Source organism: Cynocephalus volans, chromosome X (assembly GCF_027409185.1).
Source record: "Cynocephalus volans isolate mCynVol1 chromosome X, mCynVol1.pri, whole genome shotgun sequence".
Classification (NCBI taxonomy): domain Eukaryota; kingdom Metazoa; phylum Chordata; class Mammalia; order Dermoptera; family Cynocephalidae; genus Cynocephalus; species Cynocephalus volans.
In genome coordinates this window covers 38,550,061-38,572,158 of record NC_084478.1, presented here as the reverse complement: position 1 = coordinate 38,572,158, position 22,098 = coordinate 38,550,061, and the positions used below count along the sequence as shown (strand labels likewise).

The 22,098-nt window shown below is 43.6% G+C and overlaps 1 protein-coding gene and 2 pseudogenes across 1 annotated transcript; 2 read left to right on the top strand and 1 right to left on the bottom strand.

The window, feature by feature from the left end:
* Positions 1-4,241: 4,241 nt before the first annotated feature.
* LOC134367892 (grpE protein homolog 1, mitochondrial-like) lies at positions 4,242-4,916 on the bottom strand (annotated as a pseudogene).
* Positions 4,917-8,525: 3,609 nt separating this feature from the next.
* Positions 8,526-9,563, top strand: LOC134368287 (melanoma-associated antigen B10-like). The gene has a single exon (XM_063084837.1). The coding sequence runs from the start codon at positions 8,526-8,528 to the stop codon at positions 9,561-9,563; it is 1,038 nt and encodes a 345-aa protein (XP_062940907.1).
* Positions 9,564-19,567: 10,004 nt separating this feature from the next.
* On the top strand, positions 19,568-21,840 carry LOC134367891 (melanoma-associated antigen B10-like; annotated as a pseudogene).
* Positions 21,841-22,098: the final 258 nt, after the last annotated feature.

Sequence of the window (22,098 nt, the reverse complement as noted above, 5' to 3'; positions counted from 1 at the left end):
ATCCCACTCCATTAAAAGGGCATTTTGTTTGGTTGTCTTGAGTGTAATTTGGCAAACTCTTAAGGGCTAGATTTTTAATGGAAGTGAAATAAACGAAAATAGGTGTGGTTTGGATGAAGGACATTTGGAAAGGATGGAAGGAGTAAGTCCTTGACACATATTCTAGGAGCCTTAAGTTACATCCATTTGGGGAATACTCCCACACACTCACAATGAATAATATGACTGCAAAAAGTTATATAGTAAGTAACTGAGTTTCCCTTGCTAAGCAGCATTTTGACTGATTTGTGTGCTGTATCATAGAACGGAAATTCTCTGAGATCTCTTGGTTTACAAAAAATATCACCGAGCAGATTTTGGTAGGGTCTGGGTTCAAAATAATAATAGTAATCATTGCCAGTTATTAAAAATGCAGCAAATTCCAGGCACTGTTGCAGGGGCTTTCATACATTACTTTGAACCCTGGAATCATGCAACGCAGGGCTTATCACGCTCACTTCACAAAGAGCTTGAGCCTCATAGAACTTAGCAATTTGCCTGACTTCATGTGGCTCATAATTTCAGAGTTAGAACCCTGGTCTGAGTTCTTTTAGAGCACACACTGTTCCCACTTCTCCTTGCCTAAGACAGCCATGTGTGTCTTACTTCATTTTTCTTCTCACTACTGCACAATGTCTCTAGCCAATGAAAAGGCGGAACCTGGGGCCACTGTACTAACTCCAGGTGTAATAAATGAAGAAAATGAGAACTAAACGCCATTTGACACTCCCAATGGGCCTCACTTGCCTAGGTTCTACTTGGTCGTAGCCTCAGGGTTTTCTAAAAGCTGAGTTTGCCCAGGTGCTGGCACATGGGACAGACCCAGCACTTCCTGAATTACATTGTCTTCCTCTGAGCCTGCCCCAGTGAGCCCTCGGGCCCAAATCTGCATCCTGACCTGCTGTCCAGCTCTTCCCTGCTTCCTTCCACGAAGACTGTGCGCTGCTTGCTGTGTGAAAGAAAGTCCAGAATAACCTTCCTTCCTTTCTCCTGACTTAGAGCACTCCAGCTCCGTGAAGACAACCCCTATCACATCTTTCACCACGGAAACCCTCTGATAACAATGGTCCCTTCCCCTAATTGTTTATTTTGCAGTGAAGTTTAGGTGTTTCCTCTTCCACTCTGGGTGCTTCAGCCACACTCTCAAAGATTTTTTCCAAATCTACTTGTGAGTCGAGTCATATTTGGTACAGAATCTACTGGTTTGTGAAAGATAACCCCGAAGTTAACGAGGAGATTTTAGAAAGCAGGTGAGGTTACGGGCCGAGCCCCGTGGCGCACTTGGTAGAGTGCTGCGCTGGGAGCGTGGTGACGCTCCCGCCGCGGGTTCGGATCCTATATAGGACTGACCAGTGCACTCACTGGCTGAGTGCCGGTCACGAAAAAACGACAAAAAAAAAAAAAAAAAAAAAGAAAGCAGGTGAGGTTAGAAAGAAAGGAGAACATAATTTGGTGACTTACTTGAGGCTGTCACTGAATCGGTATACTGATGAGTGAGCTTAACTAAATGGCACAAAAATAAAGCCTCCCTAGTAAGGGGTAGATGAGGAGGAACCTAGGAAATCACTGTACAGAAATATGTTCAGAAGCTGGATTCTTGAAAACCCTGGTGTCTTTGTAGGAGGACATAGTAGTTCCCAATGTTGACATAATATATGGCCATGCATTCAGGACTTAAAACAACACACATTTATTTTTTACACTTCTGTAGGGGACAAGTATGAGTTGGTTCTGCTGATTTCTTTGCTCAGGGTTTCACAAGTCCAAATCAGACCATCAAATCCTGGCTTCTTAATAGGAAGCACTGGGTAAAGTCTCATTCTTGACTCATTCAGGCTGTTCTCAGAATTCAGTTCTATGAAGACTTGTAAGAGTGGGAAGAGTTTCCTTGCTGGCTGTCAGCTGGAGCTTCCATAGTTCCTTGAGGACTCTCTCCAGTCTTTGCCTGTGGGCTCCTACTTCTTGAGTCAGAAACAGCACATGGAAACTGTATCTTGCTTGGAATCTAACTTCCCTCTTTGCTGCTTTTCTCTTCTCCCTCCAGATGGAGAAATTTCTCTGTTTGTAAGGGTTCATGTAATGAGATTGGGCCCATGCAGACAATCCAGTTTAATCTCAGTATTTTTAAGGTCAGTTCCATATGTTTAATTCCATTTGCAAAATGCCTTTGGCCATGTAACATAACATACTCATGGGTTTCTGGGGTAAGGGTATGGGAATCTTTGTGGAGCAATTATTCAGTCTACCACAGATGTAGAAAATGTCTCCCTGGGAGACATGCCAGCTTGGATGAGAAAAGAAAATATAGTTCGCCATCATTCTCCTGATGCTTATCTGTATCTTCACCAGGAGAAAATCCTGGTTCTCCTCTGTGCCCAAAGGCACCACTACAAGTGCTCAGGTATGTTCATCAACTGGTGGGTAGCAGAGACCATGCACCAAAAGAAAGAAGGAATCTGTCAGCCTATTGAGATTTAGAGGTTATTAAAAAGGTCAGTGCAGAAAGGTACTGTTGAGTGGAGAAGGGTGAACGCTCCCTGTTAAGAATTAGAGGACTGTTTGGAAAATTTGTGCGATCGTGAATTTGAAAACACATGTGACATACAGATACTAGGAAATGTTGAGTAGCAAGGACATTTGATATTCTCTGAAACTCCTTTAAGAATGAAAAAGGCTCTTATCACAGCAAATTATAACAGTAGCTTTTTATTAAGTACCTACTATTTAACCGTTAATTGGAAAGGATGCAAGTGTTCATCCACTTTGTGTCTTCCTCTCCATCCTTGTTTCTTATAGTGACTTCATTGCCAGTGCACACGTAGTTAGGATAGTTCATGCGACTACCCTTGACAGTAAAATATGAGGAGAAGCATGCTTTTTCCCTTCAAATCAAAGCATTTAAAAGCTAGTTTGCCACTTCTATACTTTTTCTGTTCCATTCATTAGCAAAAATGGAGAGCCCGTGTTGCGCATGGAGCCACATAATGGAAGGATCTTGGATCCCGGAGTCACTGCACAGCTGAAGCTCCCTGCCAATCTACATCAATTATTATTATTTTTTTTTTGCATAAGAAAGAAATTTTTAATGTGCTAAGACATCCAGGTTTCAGGCTTTTCCCATTATGTCTAATACATGTACATACTTTGTCTCTATAGTACACACCTACTATTTCTGTTATTATTAAATATTTGAATTACAAAGAAAATAGTGCATATATTCTAGTTGCCAAAATGTTCTAGCAATACAGATAAACCACAATTCTGCCTCCTTCATATGTTGGTCCAAAATTCAATCCCTTCACAAAGTTAATCATATTAAAGTATCTCATATATAGAATTTTCAAATTTGTTGTAAGTTTTTTGTTACACACGTGCTATAAAAATATACGGTGACTTTTTAACATATGGTGATGACAATATTGTTCTGCCCCATGGTACTGTCACCGAATAAAATGAAGTCAAAATATTCCAAGAGCATATAGAGATCCATTACATTCTTTTGCCTACTTTCTAGAATTCTAAATATTGTATGTGCAAAAATTAACAAGACTCCTCCTGATAGACCCACAAGTTGTTTCCCATTTGTTTCTATGATTAATACAACTGATATCAGCATTATAGAACATCAATTCTTGGGCAAAATTACATGGTTTATTAAAGAAATGATGCAGAAATGTGCAAATTGAATTAAAGTGGAAAGAATCTGATGATTGTAAATTTTCATGAATTTGCTGATAATATTCTACTTCAATAATGCTGTACCAATTTATAGTCTCACCTATTAATATATGTGAATAAATTAAGCTCCAGTGGGCATTTTATTTTATCAACCATTTATTTATTTAGTTTTAGTTTTATTTTTTATTTTATTTTATTTTCCCAAGGACCTTTTATTAAAGTACTTGGGCTTCAACAGAGTTTAGCAGATACAACCTAAACCAAGTTATTATTCCTGATACTCTAGAAGTCCTGTACTGTCCCGTTGGCCCTCTTCTCTAAGTAGCTGGGACTATTAAACACATGGCACAAAAAATCAGTGAACAGACTCCCACATTAGAGTTCATTAATGCAACTGTGCAACTAGCTTCATTTCCAGTTTAGCCACTGGTTACTTAAGCTTTCCAACAAGGTTTGGGAAAACATCAAAAGTACTCATAGATGAGAAAAGATGAAGCCGCCTTTCAAGAGGTATAGCAATTGACTTAAAATAAAAATGCAGGAGGCAGCTGAGCTTCCTTCACCACCCCCAACAGGGAAGGTCTCCGGGTGCACCCCTGCAGCTTGTACCCCATCTTGCTAATTAGCACCACTGTGCCTCGCTCCTTCCCCTCACCCCTTCCCCTCACCCGGCATGTGGAATAAATCCTCATGTTCATAAGGGTCAAACTTGGCTCCAACAGGGTTGACCTTGAGTAAGCCGTGCTGTGTAAATACCTTCTGAATGTGGACTTGAGTCATTACGAGCCCCTCATAGAGGTTCTTCAGGTGAGGATTATGATCTTCAATCTCTTCTTGAGAAACACACTGTGATGCCTTCTCTGAAATATCTGCAACCTCCAATAAGTCCTTGCAGAAACCCTGAATGACAGATAATTTTGCCACCTCCATCAATTGTTGGCTCCTCTGACACAAGTTCTCAGTATCTGCCAAAGCTCGTTGACATTTTTCAATCGTCTCTTTCAGCTGCTCTTCTAACTTGACCTTCTCTTAAAGGAGGAACTTCTCTGTAGAAGGAGTATCTGCATACTGTTCAATTTGATGCATGTATTCTTCCAAGTTCTGGCCATTGTTCTTGCATTTCGTAGCTGTGCACAAGAACTGAGGCGAGGCCTGAGAGACAACGCCAAAGCCGGGAGACTGCGCTGCACCAGCCTCATCACTATGACCTCTGCTTCTGCTGCCGTCAGACCTCATCAAACTTTTCAACTTTAGTAAAACTTGATTGAAAACATATTGCCTCACTGCTATTTTAATTTGCATTTCCTTGTTTTCTAAGTAGGATGAACAGAAAATGAACAGAATCACTCACTTATAAGGAGTAAATTTCTGCAATAATATCTTGAGCACCAGTGAGTCCATGCTTTAGAATTCTGATTTGTCAAAAAGACATTTCTCTTTACACTGAGAAGGAAGGATTTGGTCAAAATAACCAGGGGCCAAGGAAGGGGACCAGACAGGAAAACGACAGTTAGTGAGGAACATCAGGCGGACTTGGACAAAGAACAATCTCCAGAATCCATGAGAGAGATCAAAACCTAAACCAAGTGCAGAGAGCCAATGGAATATGGTAGTCAGGGATATCTATCCAGAGTTCAGCATGGGGTAGAAAAGGGACCAGAAGGACAGGAGGTAGGGAAACTGGTGGTGTCCTGGACTACTTTTGTGAATAGGCTTGGGAATCCCTGAAGCATCATTTCAAACAAGAAGTTGAGGGCAGACTTATTGAGTGAACGGACCAGAGGCATGCCCAACACCCCACCCTCCCTTAGTGACCCCTATCCACTTGTCAGGCAGAGTATAGCTAGCTCCCCTGAATCACATAGTGATGAGATTAATAGATTCTGGGTCAGCTACATCTCTTCACTGCTCTGGTGGTTCAGTGCATCCTTGCCAGTGTACCATGGCTGAGAGCTGCCTCGATTCCAGATAAGAAAGGATATTTCATCTGCTGTGCCAATGAGTAGTGGACTGGGGATGCAGATAAAAGGAGGGGGATACGAAAAGGGGAATTCCCTGAAGGTCATTATGTCACTGACTGTGCAAGTAAACGGCTGGTTGGGAAATGTCTTGAGAGAGGATCTAGATATACTCCCCAACTCAGATTGCTTCCCATTGTTCATGAGTTCTTTGCAGAACATAGCGTGGGGTTTTTTGTGGCTGGGTCTGGTGATTTTTGTTGCCACCAGACACTGTAGTAGGAGGTTGTTCTTCAATGCAAACATTTCTCTGGTAGATGAAGAACTATTGTAGATCTGGCAGTTCCTTGTTAAATTCACTGGGGTTGACAGGTATTTGTGGAGTCCAAATCCATATCTTCATTACTATTATAACTCTGAATTTGTTGAATTGAAAATTAAAATGAGAAACTATTCTGTACTAGCTAACCCCACAGTTATTACATGATCCATAGTGAAATTTATGTGACCTTTCACTGTGTGGTGAAGACATTGGAGCAGGTGTCATCCTCATTCCCACAGTAAAATGGGATCCAGATCTTAAAAGAAGTCGAAGTGAAGACCCTGAGGAAGATCTGAAAGAATTGCTCACCGCAATAGAGAGCCCTACCCTGCCATTAGCTCTTCTAAATCCATGCCCGGATAGTAAGCGCAGGTGCTCCTCACGTCACCCTCTGGAGACTGGGATGGGGGATTGTAAGGCGGGTAGTTTGGGAGGAAGGGCTTGGATTAAAGCTGGCTGACTCAGATAAGGAGAAGGAGAAATCCCAGGCTTCCCAAGAGTCAATGAAAGACCCCTATAGGAGTTGCGACAAAGTCCAAATCTACCACAAAACAGAGGCCACCCCCTCACCCGTAAGAGCACACTCATGCTCTCAGCCCTGGGAGGCCCATAGGGGTGTGGCTGGAATCGGTTTCCCCAACTTTTCCCTCTGAATTCTCAGAGAAGAGAAGGCATTGTTCTCGGCAGAACAACATCAGGTCAGCGGAGGAGAAAGTTCCAGAAGAGTTCCAGACCCTGTCAGGAATTAAGGTAAAGTCCCTGAATGAGGTATGACTGCATGCTCTACACCAGGAAAGAGGCTGGCTGACAGAACACTACACCTCATGTAAGCCCCGGGCAGGCCCTGGATGGGGTTTGCTTGATGCAGCGCCCTTTGAATTCCCGAGATTAATGGAGGTAACAGCATTGCACCAGCCTTTGGCATCAGACCAGCAGAGGGCGGCATTCCAGGCCTTCCCGCAGTGAAGGTGAAGTCCCTGAGTCACCTGAGGGAACTACCCAACTTAGATCCAAAGGGCCCCGCAGAAATCAGGCTCCTGCGTTCAGGCCTGATAAGCTCCTTATGGGAGTAGCCGGATATAACGTACCCTGCGTTCCACCTCTGGCGTCCGAGAAGTGAGAATAATCGGTGCTAGGTAAGTCAGGAGGCTCTGTCAGGAAGTGAGGTGGGACCCTTTGTGACAAGGTGCGAGGGTCCTCACTATCCAGGTGAGAGGGCGTGTAACGCAGCGTCCCACCCCTGCGGTGAGCTGTGGCAGACCTCCGACAAAGAACACAGATACAGCACTCTCTGAAGTCCCCCTTTGTAGATTAAAGGAAGCGACAGCATCAGACCGGAGTTACGGCCTCAAGCCAGCAGATGGAAGAGTCCCAGACCTTAACAGAAGTAAAGGTGAGGATCTGAGTGAGACTTATGGGAACCACCCACCCCCAAAGAGTGCGTTTTCCTCGAGAGTCCCGCCCCTGCTCTCAGCCCAGGGAGTCCCCAGGTGGAAGTGGCTGGATGTGACACATTCTGAATTCCATTACTGGCTTCTCAAAAATGTGAAGGGCTTTACGTTATCAGAGGGACTGTTTCCAGGGCCCGCCAAAAGGAAACGTAAAGAACTTGAGTGAAGTTTGAGGGGCCCTCCATCCCAAAAGACATAGGCCCCTGTCAGATTGCTGACAGGCCTTAGATAGGGATGCCCTGATGGAGCACACTCTTAATTCTCCCGGTGAGAACGCACCTGACCAGAGTGTCAGCCTCAGGCCAGCAGAGGAGTTCCAGGTCCCAACAAGAGCAGAGGAGCAGCTCCTGAGTTCTGAGGGAACCATCCACTCCAGATCAAAATGGGCTGTGGGGTAGATTTGTTAGGCTGAGGCCTCTGTAACTTCCTCCTGGTGGATCTCAGGGATGTCAGGGCCTTGCTCTGAGGGAATAGATCTCAGGTCAGCAGAGGATGGAGTCCCAGGCCCTACCAGAAGCCAAGATGAGTAAAGAATGCGAACCCTACCTACCCCAGGATAGAGAGAGTTCCTCGGCGCTTTTCCATTGCTGTCTTCCTGGCTGTCCCCAGGCAGGTGTGGTCAGATGAGGTTCTTCTTCAGTTTCTCCTCCAGAATAGATGAGAGATGAGGCCTCTGAAATGAGGGTTCAGCCGCGAAGTGGTAGAGCAGACGGATCCCAGAAGCTGCCATAAATCAAGCAGATGGCCGCAAAGAGAAACCTCCTACGAAGAACAGAGGGGCCTCCACAAAGCCTGGACATGCCAGGCCTTGTTTCACCCCCCCAGTAAGCCCCAGGCACATCTTGCAGGTAGTAATCTAAGACACACTTTAGTCATTTCACAGGCTACTCAGGAGACAGGCAGATCAGAGAATAGGGGCCTTGTGGGTTCCTTAAGTAGCGCACGCAGGAAAACTTGCAGAGGTTGCCATTAATAAAGCCAAAGTGATACCGTTGTGTTGAATGGGCATATACCATCACATCCTTTCTCTTGTACCAGATCACCTTCTCTTTTGGCTGCTGTACCAGAACAGTCATCATGGCTCGAGGTCAAAAGGGTAAAGTCCGTGCCCAGGAACAACGCCGTCAGGCACGAGAAGAGACTGAAGATCCGGTGGGTGCTCAGGCCACTGTAGCAGAGGAAGACAAGTATGCACCCTCTTCTTCTGCTCGTTTCAAGGGTATTACCCAGAGTTCACTTGCTGGGACAGCCAGTAATCCCCAAGAGCCTCGGAGAGCCCGATCTACCACTACTGCTGCAGCTGTTTCATATATGAGCTCTAATGAAAATGTCAGCAACCAAGTGGAGGAAAGGCCAAGATGCACACAAGACCCAGAAGCCACAGAAAACTTCCACAGAGGCCCTGTAGATGAGAAAGTAGTTATGCTGGTGCATTACCTGCTATATAAGTATGAAATTGAAGAGCCCATTACAAAGGCAGATATGATGAGAAATGTAATCCAAATATATAAGAAGCACTTTCCTGAGATTCTGAGGAGAGCTTCTGAGCACTTGGAGCTGATCTTTCGCCTTGACATCAAAGAAGCAGATCCCAATAGGCACATCTATGTCCTCATCAACAAACTGGATATGAGCTATGATGGAAGCCTGAGTGATGACGGAGGTTTGCCCAAGACAGGCCTGCTGATGACTATCCTGGGCGTGATCTTCATGAAGGGCAATTGCGCTGCTGAGGAGCAAGTCTGGGAAGTGTTAAATATGATGAGAATATATGATGGGAAGAAGCACTTCATCTATGGGGAGCCCAGGAAACTCATCACCAAAGATCTGGTGAAGGAAAAGTACCTGGAGTACCAACAGGTACCCAGCAGTGATCCTCCACACTATGAATTCCTGTGGGGTCCAAGAGCCCACGCTGAAACAAGCAAGATGAAAATTCTCGAGTTTATGGCCAAGATCCATAATACAGTTCCCAGTGACTTTTCATCCTATTATGAAGAGGCTTTGAAAGATGAGGAAGAGAGAGCCCAAGCCAGACTCACAGCCAGGGCTAACATGAGTGCCATGGCCAGTGGACGTTCCACGGTCATGCCCAGCAGTTCCTCCCAGCTCTAGTAAAGTCTGAGACATTCCTCACTTTGTGGTTGCAGAAAGTCCATATTCCATGTAATGGAAAGTCAGGGTTGGGCTGTTGACAATATAATATGTTTGTGATCATGTTTTATGTGGTAATTTGGGTACTTTTAAAAAAAGATGTTGTTCTTTTTAATATAAGGTTAAACTAGCTTCAGAATCCAAGTTTATGAATGACATTGCACATTTTTTTCTGTATATGAGATTTAAGAATAAGCAATTTTTATTTTATAAATACAATTGGGATATTCTCCATCTTATTTAGTGTTTTGAAACAAGATAGCATGGCAGCAAATTAAGCATTTCCTTGGTAACATGAAATAACTCAGCAGTGTAATAGTTGGGGTTAAGAAACAGAAAAAACGTAAAATACAGCTAATTGTTGCATGTCCTTTTCACGTCTACTCTGTTGTTGTTTAAAGGTAAAAGATATATATTTGGGTATGCTTAGATTATTTGAGAATGTGTAATTAATTACATTGTTAGAAATTAGACCTTCTGCACATTGGCTCATTTATTCTTAAAACATTAATTGAGCATCTGCTCTTTGGAAGGATCTATGCTAGTACTGGTAATGTCAGGATAAACAAGATTTTTCTGTGCTCATTGAATTTTAGAGTCTAGGAGCAGATATTATTTGAGGGCACTTCAAAAAGTTCATGGAAAGATTCATATTTTCTTTTATTTTTTTTCCACAAACATTTTGAAGTACCTTATATAAGAAATATGGTAAGTTACAGCCTGTGACCTAAAGAACAAGTCCAAAGAAAGAGTGAGGAAGTGACGGGTCGGTGGGGGGATGTCCAGATGACAGTATCAAGTGTAAATGCCAAGAGGCAAGTGGATTTGGTGCCTTAGGAAACTGCAAGGCCTTCAGTGCAAGTCAATTTTAAATTAAGTTGGGTGGTGGGTCAGATGAGGATCTGAGTGTAGTGAGCAGTGGCCATGCTCTCAGAAGCTGTGTCCAGACTTGAAAGACTAAAAGCCTGGAACGGAAAACTACTTATAGCAATTGGCTTGGGATCATGGATAAACCAGAAAGAAATCTCCACCTAGGGCAGGAATGAAAGGTGTCTTGTGCTTCCCCCACTCCAGGGCAGCTGAATACAGTGCACAAACTAGGTGTTCTATGCACATAATCTCTAGTAAGTGTCAGAAAAACAAGAGTAATACTATGTTGACATGGGATTCTCAGAAGCTACTCTGCTGGCACACTTTGCTCTTGTCTGGGAAAGACAGAGACTGTCTTAGTTTGTTTTGTGCTGCTGTAACAGAATACCAGAGACTGGGTAACTTAAAAAGAAAAGATATTTATTAATCACAGTTCTGTGTCTTTTGAGTCGGGAGTTGAATACATTTACAGTTAGTTTTGCTATTGAGAAGTATTGTCTTATTCCTGGCAATTTATAGCTTTTTGTTTAAATGCTAACATATTATTTGTTCCTTTCTTCTCCTTTGATTATTGATCATCAATGTCTGTGGGGTTATTTTGGGTTTGTAAGATTTAGTTTTTTTTTTTTTTTTAATCTTTCTCATTTGCGTTTGTGTTTTACTAGTTTGTTTTGTTCTTACTTGTGAATTCATGGCAGTGATTATTGTTTTTTGGATCTGCATGCAGGACTCCTTTGAGGATTTCTTTCAGGGCTGGATGTGTGGTGATGAATTCTTGCAATTTTTGTTTGTCTGAGAAATAGATTGTTTCTATTTCTTAAGGATAGCCTTGCAGGGACAGTATTTTTGACTGGCAGTTTTTTTCTTTTAGTATTTTGAATATGTCCTCCCATTTTCTTCTTGCCTGTAGAGATTCAGTTGAGAAGTCTGCTGTTAGTCCGATGGAGGCTCCCTTATAAGTGACTTGACATTTTTCTCTTGCTGCATTTAGAATTTTCTCTTTGTCTTTGAGCTTTGTCAGTTTGACTATAATGTGTCTGAGAGAGGATCTTTCTGGATTGAATCTGTTTGTGTATCTTTGAGCTTCCTGGACCTGAAGGTCTCTTTCTCTGTATATACCTGGGAAGTTTTCTGTTATTATTTCACTGAATAGATTTTGACTGTCTTTACCTTTCTCCTCTCCTTCTGGAACACCCATGATTCAAATGTGCTTAAGGTTGTCTTCTAGTTCTCTTAGACTTTCTTCATTTTTTTTAACTCTTTTTTTTTTTTTTTTTTTTTTTTTTTGTCTGCCTGAGTTATTTCATAAAGACTATCTTTGAGTTTGGAAGTTCTTTCTACTGCTTGTTTTAATTTACTGGTTATGCTGTACGTGGTGGTTTTTATTTCACTGAATGTGTCCTTCAGTTCCAGGAGTTCTGTTACACTCTTTTAGAAGGTATTATTCTCTTTGTAAATGTCTTCCTTCATATGCTGGATATTTTTTCTCACTTCATTGTGTTGTCTAACTGGATCCTATCTTATCTCACGGAGATTCCTTAAGATAGTTACTAGAAATTCCTTTTCAGTCATTTCAGGGGTTTCCTGTTCTGTAGGGTCTGGTATGTGAGAGTTACTAAATCCCTTTGGCAATATCATATTTTCTGGTCCAACCCCCACCCAGATTTCCATTATCTCTATGTCGATTTCTGGTCATCTGGTAAATCAATTGCTTCTTCTTTTCCTCTGGAGTGGACTTGGAGTAGAAAGATTTTTTCTTCTTTTTCCAGGCTCCTCAGGTGACTCTCCTTCTGCCAATAATGTAAAATGGGCAGAAGGCCTCCTGCACAGTGGTTGTGAATATTATTGTGGTAGCAACCTGTCCTTATGATGGTAGAAGCTGTGGTGGTGGCTGTTTTGATCCATCTCTCCTGAAGCTGTCAGAGGCATACCCAATGCTGGTGGCATGGGGTTCTGCCTTCTGCATGGGTGAGAATGTATGGCAGGGGGGGCTGGCTGGGTTTTCCACCTTCCTGGGGCCTGCCTGGTGTTACCAGCATGGGGCCCTGCCTTCTATGCAGGTGTGGCCTATTTCTCACTGTTCTGGAGACTGGGAAGTTTAAGATTAAGGTTCCAGCATCTGGAAGGGCCTCTTGCTGTGCCATTCCATGGGGGAAGGTGAGAGCATGAGAGAGAAAAGGGGACTGAACTCGCTCTTTTATAACGAACCCACTCCCATGATAACATTAATCCAATCATGAGGGCAGAGACTTCATGGCCTAATCATCTCTCATTAGACCTCATCTTCCAACATTGTTGCATGAGAAATTAAGTGTTCAACATATAATTTCATGGGGGACACATTCAAACCATGATCGAGTCTATTCCATTAGTAGGGTATTTAAAGTATGTTATCTTGAGTGTGATTTGGCTACCTCAAGTCAAAGGATAGCTGTTTTGATGGGAGTGAATGAGGGAGTCCTTGACATATTTCCTAGGAGCCTTGAGTTGCACCCAGTTAGGGAAGATTCTCCCAAACCACAATCAATCTATCTACATCTGTATGTATGTATGTATGCATGTATGTATGTATCTATCTATCTGTCTATCTATCTATACCTATCCATATTCTCAAAGAGTTTCGTAGCAAGTAAGTAACTTTTACTTGCTAAGAAACATTTTGACCGATTTGGTGTGCCATGTACTAGAACACTACATGTTTTCTTGACATCTTCAGGATAAAGAATAAATTAAAGATTTTCAGGAGGGGAGATATGTAGTGTTTAAAACCAAAGATATATTAGTAATAACTGGTCAGAAACCCAAATACATGCCAGAACTTTGCCAAGTGCCTTGCATAAATTAGCTAAATTCCAACTGTCATACTTCACAAGGATTACATGAGCCAGGGAGCAAGATGTCTACCTCAAGACTACTTCACAAAGAACCTGAACCTCGTAGAACTTTGCTTTTTTTCCAAGTTCATGTGGCTTACAGGAGATAGCGCTGAGACGAGACCTCAGATCTGAATACTGCTACAGCCCACACTTTTCCTCTCCTCTCAGCCTGAGATAGATCTTGGGTCTATTTATTCATTTCTGTTCTTACTGCTCGAAGATATCTGTCAGGCGATGAAAAAAAGATGTTGTGGCCAAGTACTAAAATCAGGCCTAAAGAAGGAATGTGAAAATGAACATCAAATACAATTTCGGATTTGCCTGAGATCCTCCTGCCCCTAATTCTGGGGCTCCTAGATCACTGATTCTGCCCTGGTCTCAGCATTACAACACTTCCCCTGGGTCTTCCCCAGTGTGTCCACCATACTGTCCAAACTAGAACTGACCCACTGGCCAGCTCTCCACTGCATCATTCTTTGGGACCAGCACCTGCTCCAGGGGAACAGACAGCCCGGACTCACCTGTTTTTCCCTGACTATATTAGTCAGTTCTGTGTTGCTATCACAGAATACCCGAGACTGGGTAATTTATAAAGAACAGAGGTTTATTTGGCTTACAATTCTGGGACACATATGTCCTGCATGGGCCTCAGACTGCTTCTACTCATGGTGGAAAGTGGCAGGTAGCCATCAAGTACAAGCAGATCACATGGCAAGAGGAAGCAAGAGAGAGAGAGGGACATGCCAGGTCTTTTAAACAACCACCTCTCATGGCAACTAATAGAGTGAGAACTCAATCACTACCCCAATCCCCCTGGGAGAGCAATTAATCCATTCATGAGGGATCCACTCCCATGACTCAATCAGCTCCCAACACTGCCACATTGGGGATCAGACTTCCACATCAATTCTGGAAGGACAATACGTCCAAACTCCATCACTGTCATAGAAGGTTCCACCTTCCTGGGGGTCCTGTCCCTCACCATGGACCGTTTCTGACAACAACAGACCCTTCCTTTTAAGTTTTACCCTCAGACAGTGAAGCTTAGACACCTCTTCATCCCCTTGGGTACCTCCCCCATGCTCTCAAAGTGTTTTCAAATCTTCTGGTGAGGAGAGTCTGAATTGCTAAAGAAATTACTGGTATTATACCCTGAAACAGAGATACAATAATGAAATATAGAGCAGAAATTTTAGAAAGTAAATCAGATTAGAAACAGAGAATGTTTTAATCTGTTGGCTTTTTGAATCTGGCTACTGAATCCATACACTAATAAGTGAGCTTAACTAAGTGGTCATAAACCAAAATCTCCCTCCTAAGTTTTAGATGAGGAAAGACCAAGGAAATCACTGTGTAGCAACCATATGCAGTGGCTGAGATCTTAAAACTCTAATCTTTCCATGAAGCTATGGTAGATTTTATGGTTGCTGTGAGAATTACCACAAATTTAGTTTTTTAAACAGTTCACATTTATTATCTCTGTAGGATCTATTACCTATATTTCTGTAGGTGTGAAGGATGGGTTGGTTCTGCTGGATTCTGTACTTAGATTTTCACAAGGCTCAAATCAAGCTTTCATCAGGCTGTCCTCCGATAGTGCAGCTATTAGAAGAATTTCCTTCTGACCTCATTCAGGTTGTTGGCAGAATCCAGTTCTTTGAGGTCATAAGACTGAGGTCCTCTGTCTTTACTGACTGTCAGCTGGAGCTGCCATAGTTTTTTGAGACTTCTCTCTGGTTGCTTCACATGTGCCCATTCATCTGAAGTCAACAATAGCAGGTGAATCCTTCTCATACTTGGAATCTTTCTATTTTCTTTTTTTTTACACTTGGAATCTTTCTAAATTCTCCCTCTGCTGCATCTCTTTTCTGCCGCCAGCCAGAGAAAGTGCTCTGCTTGTAAATATTCATGTTCTGAGAATTGTTCTTACCTGGATAACCCAGTATAATATCTATAAGTTTGGTTCCATATCTTTAATGTATGTGAAAAGTGCCTTTGGCAATATAACATGACATATTTACCTTTCAGAGACAAGGATATGGGCATCTTTGTGGAGCAATTATTCATCCTACCATCGATGAGGAAAATGTCTCCCTGGCAGACACACCAGCTATGACAGGAAAAGAAAAAAAATATCATCATCATTCTTTTGCCCCTTCTCTATAGCTTCACAGGAGAAAATTCTACATTTTCACTGTGTGTAAAGACACCTGCACAAGAGTTCAGGCTCATTCATCAGGTGGTGGGTAGCAAAGACTCACAAGTTGTTATTAATGCTGGGAACTAAAAAGAAGAGGAAAATTTTCTGGCTTTTGAGATTATTGCAATGGTCAGTAGAGAAAGGTGCTGTTTGGTGACAAGCGGCAAACCCTCTTTACTGAAATTTATCGGGTCCTTTAGAAAATACTGAAATTTATCAGGTCCTTTAGAAAATACTGAAATTTATCAGGTCCTTTAGAAAATTGGTGTGATCCTACTTTTTTTTATTTGCAGAGACCCTTTATTTTTTGGTTGTGAATATTCATGAGATACAAAGCTGATTGTCACCCCTCTTGCCCAATTTGTGAAGGCAAGATCCATACTGGCAGCATGCTCATTACTACAAATTGCAATTGTACCCTGTTTCCCCCACCCAGTTATCCCCAACCTCCCTCCTCCCCTCTCCCCCCCAATTTCACTTTTTATCCCAAGGTATGTTCTCTCCCTCTGCAAATTGAACACACCACTGTGGTCTTTCTTTCCTTCTTTCTTTCTGTCTTAGCTCCCACTTATGAGTGAGTTCATGCGGTATTTGTCACTCTGTGCTTTACTTATTTCACTCAACATAAGTTTTTCCAAGCTCATCTATGTTGTTGAAAATAGGAGAATTTCATTCTTTTTTATGGCAGAGTAATATTCCGTGCTGTATATATATACCAAATTTTCCTTATCCAATCATGTGGCCCTATATTTAAAAATGCCTGTCACATAGTATGTGCTAGAAAAATTTGGAAAATTGTAAAGCAATTTGGGCCATATCAAAAACTTCTCCAAGAAGGAGGAAGGCTTTTGCTATACAAATTATAAAAATTGCAATTTACTGACCATCTACTATGTAAGTGTTTATGAAGAGTCTGCAAGTGCTGATCCACTCCATGTCTTGCTCTCCTTCCTGGGTAAACAGTGATACTACATTCCTAGTCCCCTTGTAGTTAGAAAGTGTTAGGTGACTACCCTTGCCACAGAAATGTGAATAGAAAAACTGTTTGTCATTCCCAGGCCAAGGCATTTGAGAGTCAGGATGCCACTTCTATGCTTTCTGGTCTATTCAGCAGTAAACAGGGAGATCCCATGTTGAGATGTGGAGCCCTGTGCTGGATCCCCAGGTAATCTGGCAGTGAAGACCCCCCTGCCAGCCCACATCATATTTTACGTGCATAAGAAATAAACTTTCATTGTGTTAAGGCTTTCATATTTCAGGCTGGTTCTATTAGATTCACTAGCAGTGACATTATCTGAATACTACACAGCTACTATTTCTGTTGTTAGTGTTACTTAAATGAAAAAGTGTAAATATTTTTGATGCTAAAAATTCTGACATTATGGATATATCACAATTCCACTTCCTTACTACGTTTCTCCAAAATTCAGCCCTTACCAGAAGTGATCAAAATTGACTTGAGTCAATTATTTCTGAATATATTCTAGTTTCATTTTACATACACGTGGTGGAAAAGAATATTGTTGATTTTTAACCTGTATGTATGATGATGTACATAATGTTCTGCTTCTCACTTATAAGAAGTAAAATTTCTGCAATAATATCTTGAGCACCTATGGGCCCATGCTTTAAAATTCTGATTTGTCTATAAGATATTTCTCTTTACACTGAGAAGGAAGGATTTGGTCAAAATAACCAGGTGCCAAGAAAGGGGCCCAGAGAAGAAAACCGCAGTTAGTGCAGAACATCAGGAGGACTGGGACAAAGAACAATCTCCAGAATCGACGAGATAGGGCACAACCTTATCCAAGTGCAAAGAGCCAATGGCAGATGGTAGTCAGGGATCTGTATCCAGAGTTCAACATAGGGTAGAAAAGGGACCAGAAGGAGGTTATGTAGGGAAACTGGTGGTGTCTTGGACAACTTTCATGAATAGGCTTGGGAGTCTCTGAATCATCATTGCCAGCACGAATTTGTAGGGTGATCTGAATTGGCAGATCTATTGAGTGAATAGATCAGAGGCATGCCCGACACTCCACTTTCCCTTAGAATGTCCCCTACCCACTTGTCAGGCAGAGTATAGCTCGATCCCCTGCATCATCTAGTGATGAGATTAATGGATTCTGGGAGAGCTACACCTCTTCATTGCTCTGGTGGTTCAGCGCATCTGTGCCAGTGTACCGGGGCTGAGAGCTGCCTTAGTGCCCGAAAAGAAAGGATATTTATTCCTCGTGGATATGCCCCTCCCAACTCTTAGGTTGAGGCTGTCCCAGTGGGTTGCGTTGGTAATTAATGACAGTTAAAGAAGGGCAAGTAGTACCAACGAGTAGGGAAGTGGGGTGCAGCAGTAAGGAGGAGGATACTGGAGGGGCTCTCCCTGAAGCCAAATACCTCACTGACTCCGCAAGTAAAGGGCTGATTGGGGACATGTCTTGAGAAAGGATTTAGATGTTGTCACCAACTCAGATTGCTCCCCATTGTTCCTGACTTATTTGCACACTAGAGGGAAGATGTCCTTTGACTGTGTTTGGTGGCCTATTGCTACTAGATACTGGATGGAGTAGGGGGCTGGCTCAAATGCAAACTTCTAAAAAAATTGATTAAATCAAAATTGGTTATACATATTTTTGGGGTTCAACATTGAGATTTGTTGATCAAATCAATATTACTAGCATGTATATTGTTGCAACCATTTACAAAGGGGATGGATGACCATTGTAGATGGTGTTAAATTGACTGGGGGTGACAGGCAAATGGGGGATACTAAGCTATATCTTTATCATTGTAATAAGCCCACCTCGATTGAATTATGAATTAAAAAATAGATTCTGTATCATCAATTCTCAAAGTTATCACATCATCTGTAGTAAATGTAGTAAAATCTAGAACTGCGAAATAAGAACTGTGGACTAGAGTGTGTTTCTGAGGCAAGCAAAGGGAGAACTCACAGGTCATAACAGAAGTAAAGCTGAGGACTCTGAGTGAGGACTGATAGAAGCACCAACCCCAAAGCAGAGGGAAAGATACAGACCTGCATCCCCGTTGTTAGCCTTGGAAATCCCCCAAAAGAGGTGGCTGGAAATGATTTCCCCTGAATTCTACCTCTGGCATTCCTGGGAAGCGAATGTCTTGATCTGACGTGGGCAGCATCAAACCAGTATAAAGAGATCCAGGTCCTGCTTGAAGTCAAGGTAAGGTACCTAAGCGAGTTTGGGGGGATCCCCACAGCAGAAGAGAATGATCCCCACAGAGTCACACCCCTGCTGTCAGTCCTTTTAGATGCTGAGCAGGGATTGCCTGATTTTTCTGAATTTTCCCTCTGGGGGTTCAAGGAGGTGAGGGCATTTGATCCAGGTATTGGCCTGAGGGTGGCAGAGAGTGGGGTCCCAAGCTGTAACAGAAGTCGATGTGGGCACTCTGTGATCTCTGACGAAAGCACCCACCCAGAACAGTCGGGCAGCACGGTGACCCGCATATGCTGTCATGTCTAAGAGGCTCGCTATGGCTGTGCGTCTCAGCAGCCCCTTCACTTCACCCTCTGAAAATAGGAGAGTGTTATGGGGAGAGGTTTGTTTCAGGCTGGCTAACTCAGGTCACCAGACGGAGGAGTCCCAGCCCAAGTCAATAAAAGACCTTTCTGTGAGTTCTGAGAGAATCGCTCACCCCAGACCACTGTGGGCCCTATGGAGCCCGCCCCTTCGTGTGCACTGCGGGAGCCCAGGCAAGGTTTGCTGGAAGGGCTATGTCCTCATATCCTCCTGAGGTCTCAGAGACTTGAAGGCATTGGTCTGAGAGGGGTTGTGTCAAGTTCCTGAGAGGGGCTGAGGGAGAGTTCCAGATCCTGCCTGGAATGAAGTAAGGACCCTGAGTTCGGTGTGAGGGGACCGGCCCCCCCCCCCGACTGAAGGCGCTTCCAGACAGTTCTGCCCCTGCTGTCAGCTCTGACAGAACCACACAGCAATCGTTGATTTCACGGTCTCCAGGCCTCTTCTAAATTCCCACTGAGGAGACTGAGAGGGATGTGGGTATTGGACCCGGCGCAGGCTTCGGTCCCGCAGAGTCTGGGAGGAGTAAAGGCAAAGACGCTGAGTGAGGTCTGGTGAAACCAGTAACCCCAGAACAGAGGGGGTTTTACAGAGCCCCGTCCTTACATTCGGTCCTGAGAGGATGTGACTGAGGGTGGATTGATGTAAGGAACCTGACTTTTGCCTCTGCAGTCTCAAAGAAGCGAAAGGCTTAGAATGTTAATGGGGTGGTGTCAACCCAGCAGAGGGATGAGTCCCAGGCAATTCTAAGGGTCAAAGTGGAGATAATGACTCAGGTCTCAGGGAACCACCCACCTGGAACGAAGAGGGACTCACAAGCCCCACACCCACTGTCAGCCCAGGGAGGCCAGGGGCAAGGCTGTGAGGGGAGGCACTGCCTCACATTGTAGTTGGGGGTTGGGGGAGGTTCAGGGAGCTGAGGTCTTTGGGCTGAGAGGGGCAGCCTTATGTCATTAGAAGGAGGAATCCCAAACTTATGTGGCAGTCAGTGTGAGGACCCTGAGTGAGGACTGAGGGGACTATCCACCCCAGAACAATAAGAGTCACAGAGTCCTATCCATGCCTTCAGACCTGAGATAGAATGTAGAAGATATATTAGGCTGTGGCATCCCTGACAGTCTCTTTGGGGCTTTCAGGGATATGAGGGCATTGCTCAGGGGGAATATATCTAAGTTCATAAGAGGGAGGGGTCCCGGACCCTCCCAGAAGCCAAGGTGAGAACACAAAGTGAGTCCTGAGAGCATTAATTACCCCAGGATAGAGAGTCCTACAAAGCTCTGCCTGGGCTTTCATCCCTCTGTGTCTCCAGACAGATGTGGTCAGATGAAGTTCCCTTCAATTCATCCTCTGGTTTGTCAGAGAGATAAGGGATTTGAAATGAGGGGTCAGCATCAAAGCAGGAGGTCAGAGACACCCCAGGTCTTGCTATAGGTTAAGTGATGACCCTTAATGTGAACTGAGAGCAAGACTCTCTTACCAAAGAAAAAGGCCACTGCTTTAATTTCCAGTAAGCCCCAGGCAGATCTGACAAGTAGCAACGTAAGGCATACCTTAGTTAGTTCCACAGGGTCTTCATTGAACAGGCAAATCAGGGAATAGGAACATTGTGGGTACCTAGAGCAGTGATTTCAAAAAATCTGCAGAGGTGGCCTTCAATAAAACCAAGGAGGTGTCTCCCAGCTGAAGTGGGCTAATCATCTTCTTCTCTCTCCTCTAGGTCAGAAGAGTAAGCTCCGCGCCTGTGAGAAACGCCATCAGGCCGAAGAAGAGCCTGAAGAGCTGGGGGATGCTCAGGCCACTGCAGGAGTGCAAGGAGAGTTTTCCTCCACTTCCTCTCCTTGTTCCAAGGCTATTCCCCAGAGCTCAACTGCAGGGACTACCAGCAATCCCCAAGTTCCTTGGAGAGCCCCATCCACTGCCACTACTGATGTAGCTCTTTCATATATAAGAGCAAACGAAAGGGCCAACAACCAAGTGGAAGAAAGGCCAAGATCTTCCCAGGCCCAGCATTCCACTGAGCACCTGCCCAAAGACCCTGTAGCTGAGAAGGTGCTTTTATTGATCAGGCATCTGCTGTATAAGTATTAAATGAAAGAGCCCATTTCAAAGGCAGATATGCTGAGAAATTAAATCCAGATGCACAAGAAGCACTTCCCTGAGATCCTGAGAAGATCTTCTGAGCACCTGGAGCTGATCTTTGGCCTTGACATGAGGAAAATGGAGCCCAATAGGCACATCTATGTCCTTGTCAACAAGCTGGAACCAAGGTGTTATACAAGGCTGAGAGATGATGGAGGTGTGCCCAAGACCGGCCTGCTGATGATTATCCTGTGTGTGATTTTCACAAAGGGTAATTTTACCACTGAGGAGTAAATATGGCAAATATTAAATGTGATGGGGTTATATGATGGGAGGGATCACTTCATTTTTGGGGAACCCAGGAAGCTCATTACTAGAGATTTGGTGCAGGAAATTTACATCGAATACCAGCAAGTGCCTGATAGTGATCCTCCAAGCTATGAATTCCTGTGGGGTCCGAGAGCCCACGCTGAAACAAGCAAGATGAAAGTTCTTGAGTTTTTAGCCAAGGTCCATAATACCATCCCCAGTTCCTTCCCATTCTGATATGAAGAGGCTTTGAAAATGAGGAAGAGAGAGCCCAAGTCAGAGTCGCAGCAAGGGCTCGCATTAGTGCCATGGCCCGTGCTTGTTCTAGGGCCATGTCCAGCAGCTCCTCACACCCCTAGTAAGGTCTGAGGCATTCTTCACTTTGTGGTTGAACAGAGAATTCCATACTCTAATTTGGAAGGTCAGGTGGGGACTAGTGACAACACAGTGTATAACATACTTGTTTTCCTCTTCTAGTCTGTGTTCCTGGATAATTTTTAAGAATATTGTTCCTTTAATCAGAAAATTTAAGTACCTTCAGAATATAAGTTTGTGGGGCCGAGCCCGTGGTGCACTCGGGAGAGTGCGACGCTGGGAGCGCAGCGACGCTCCCGCCG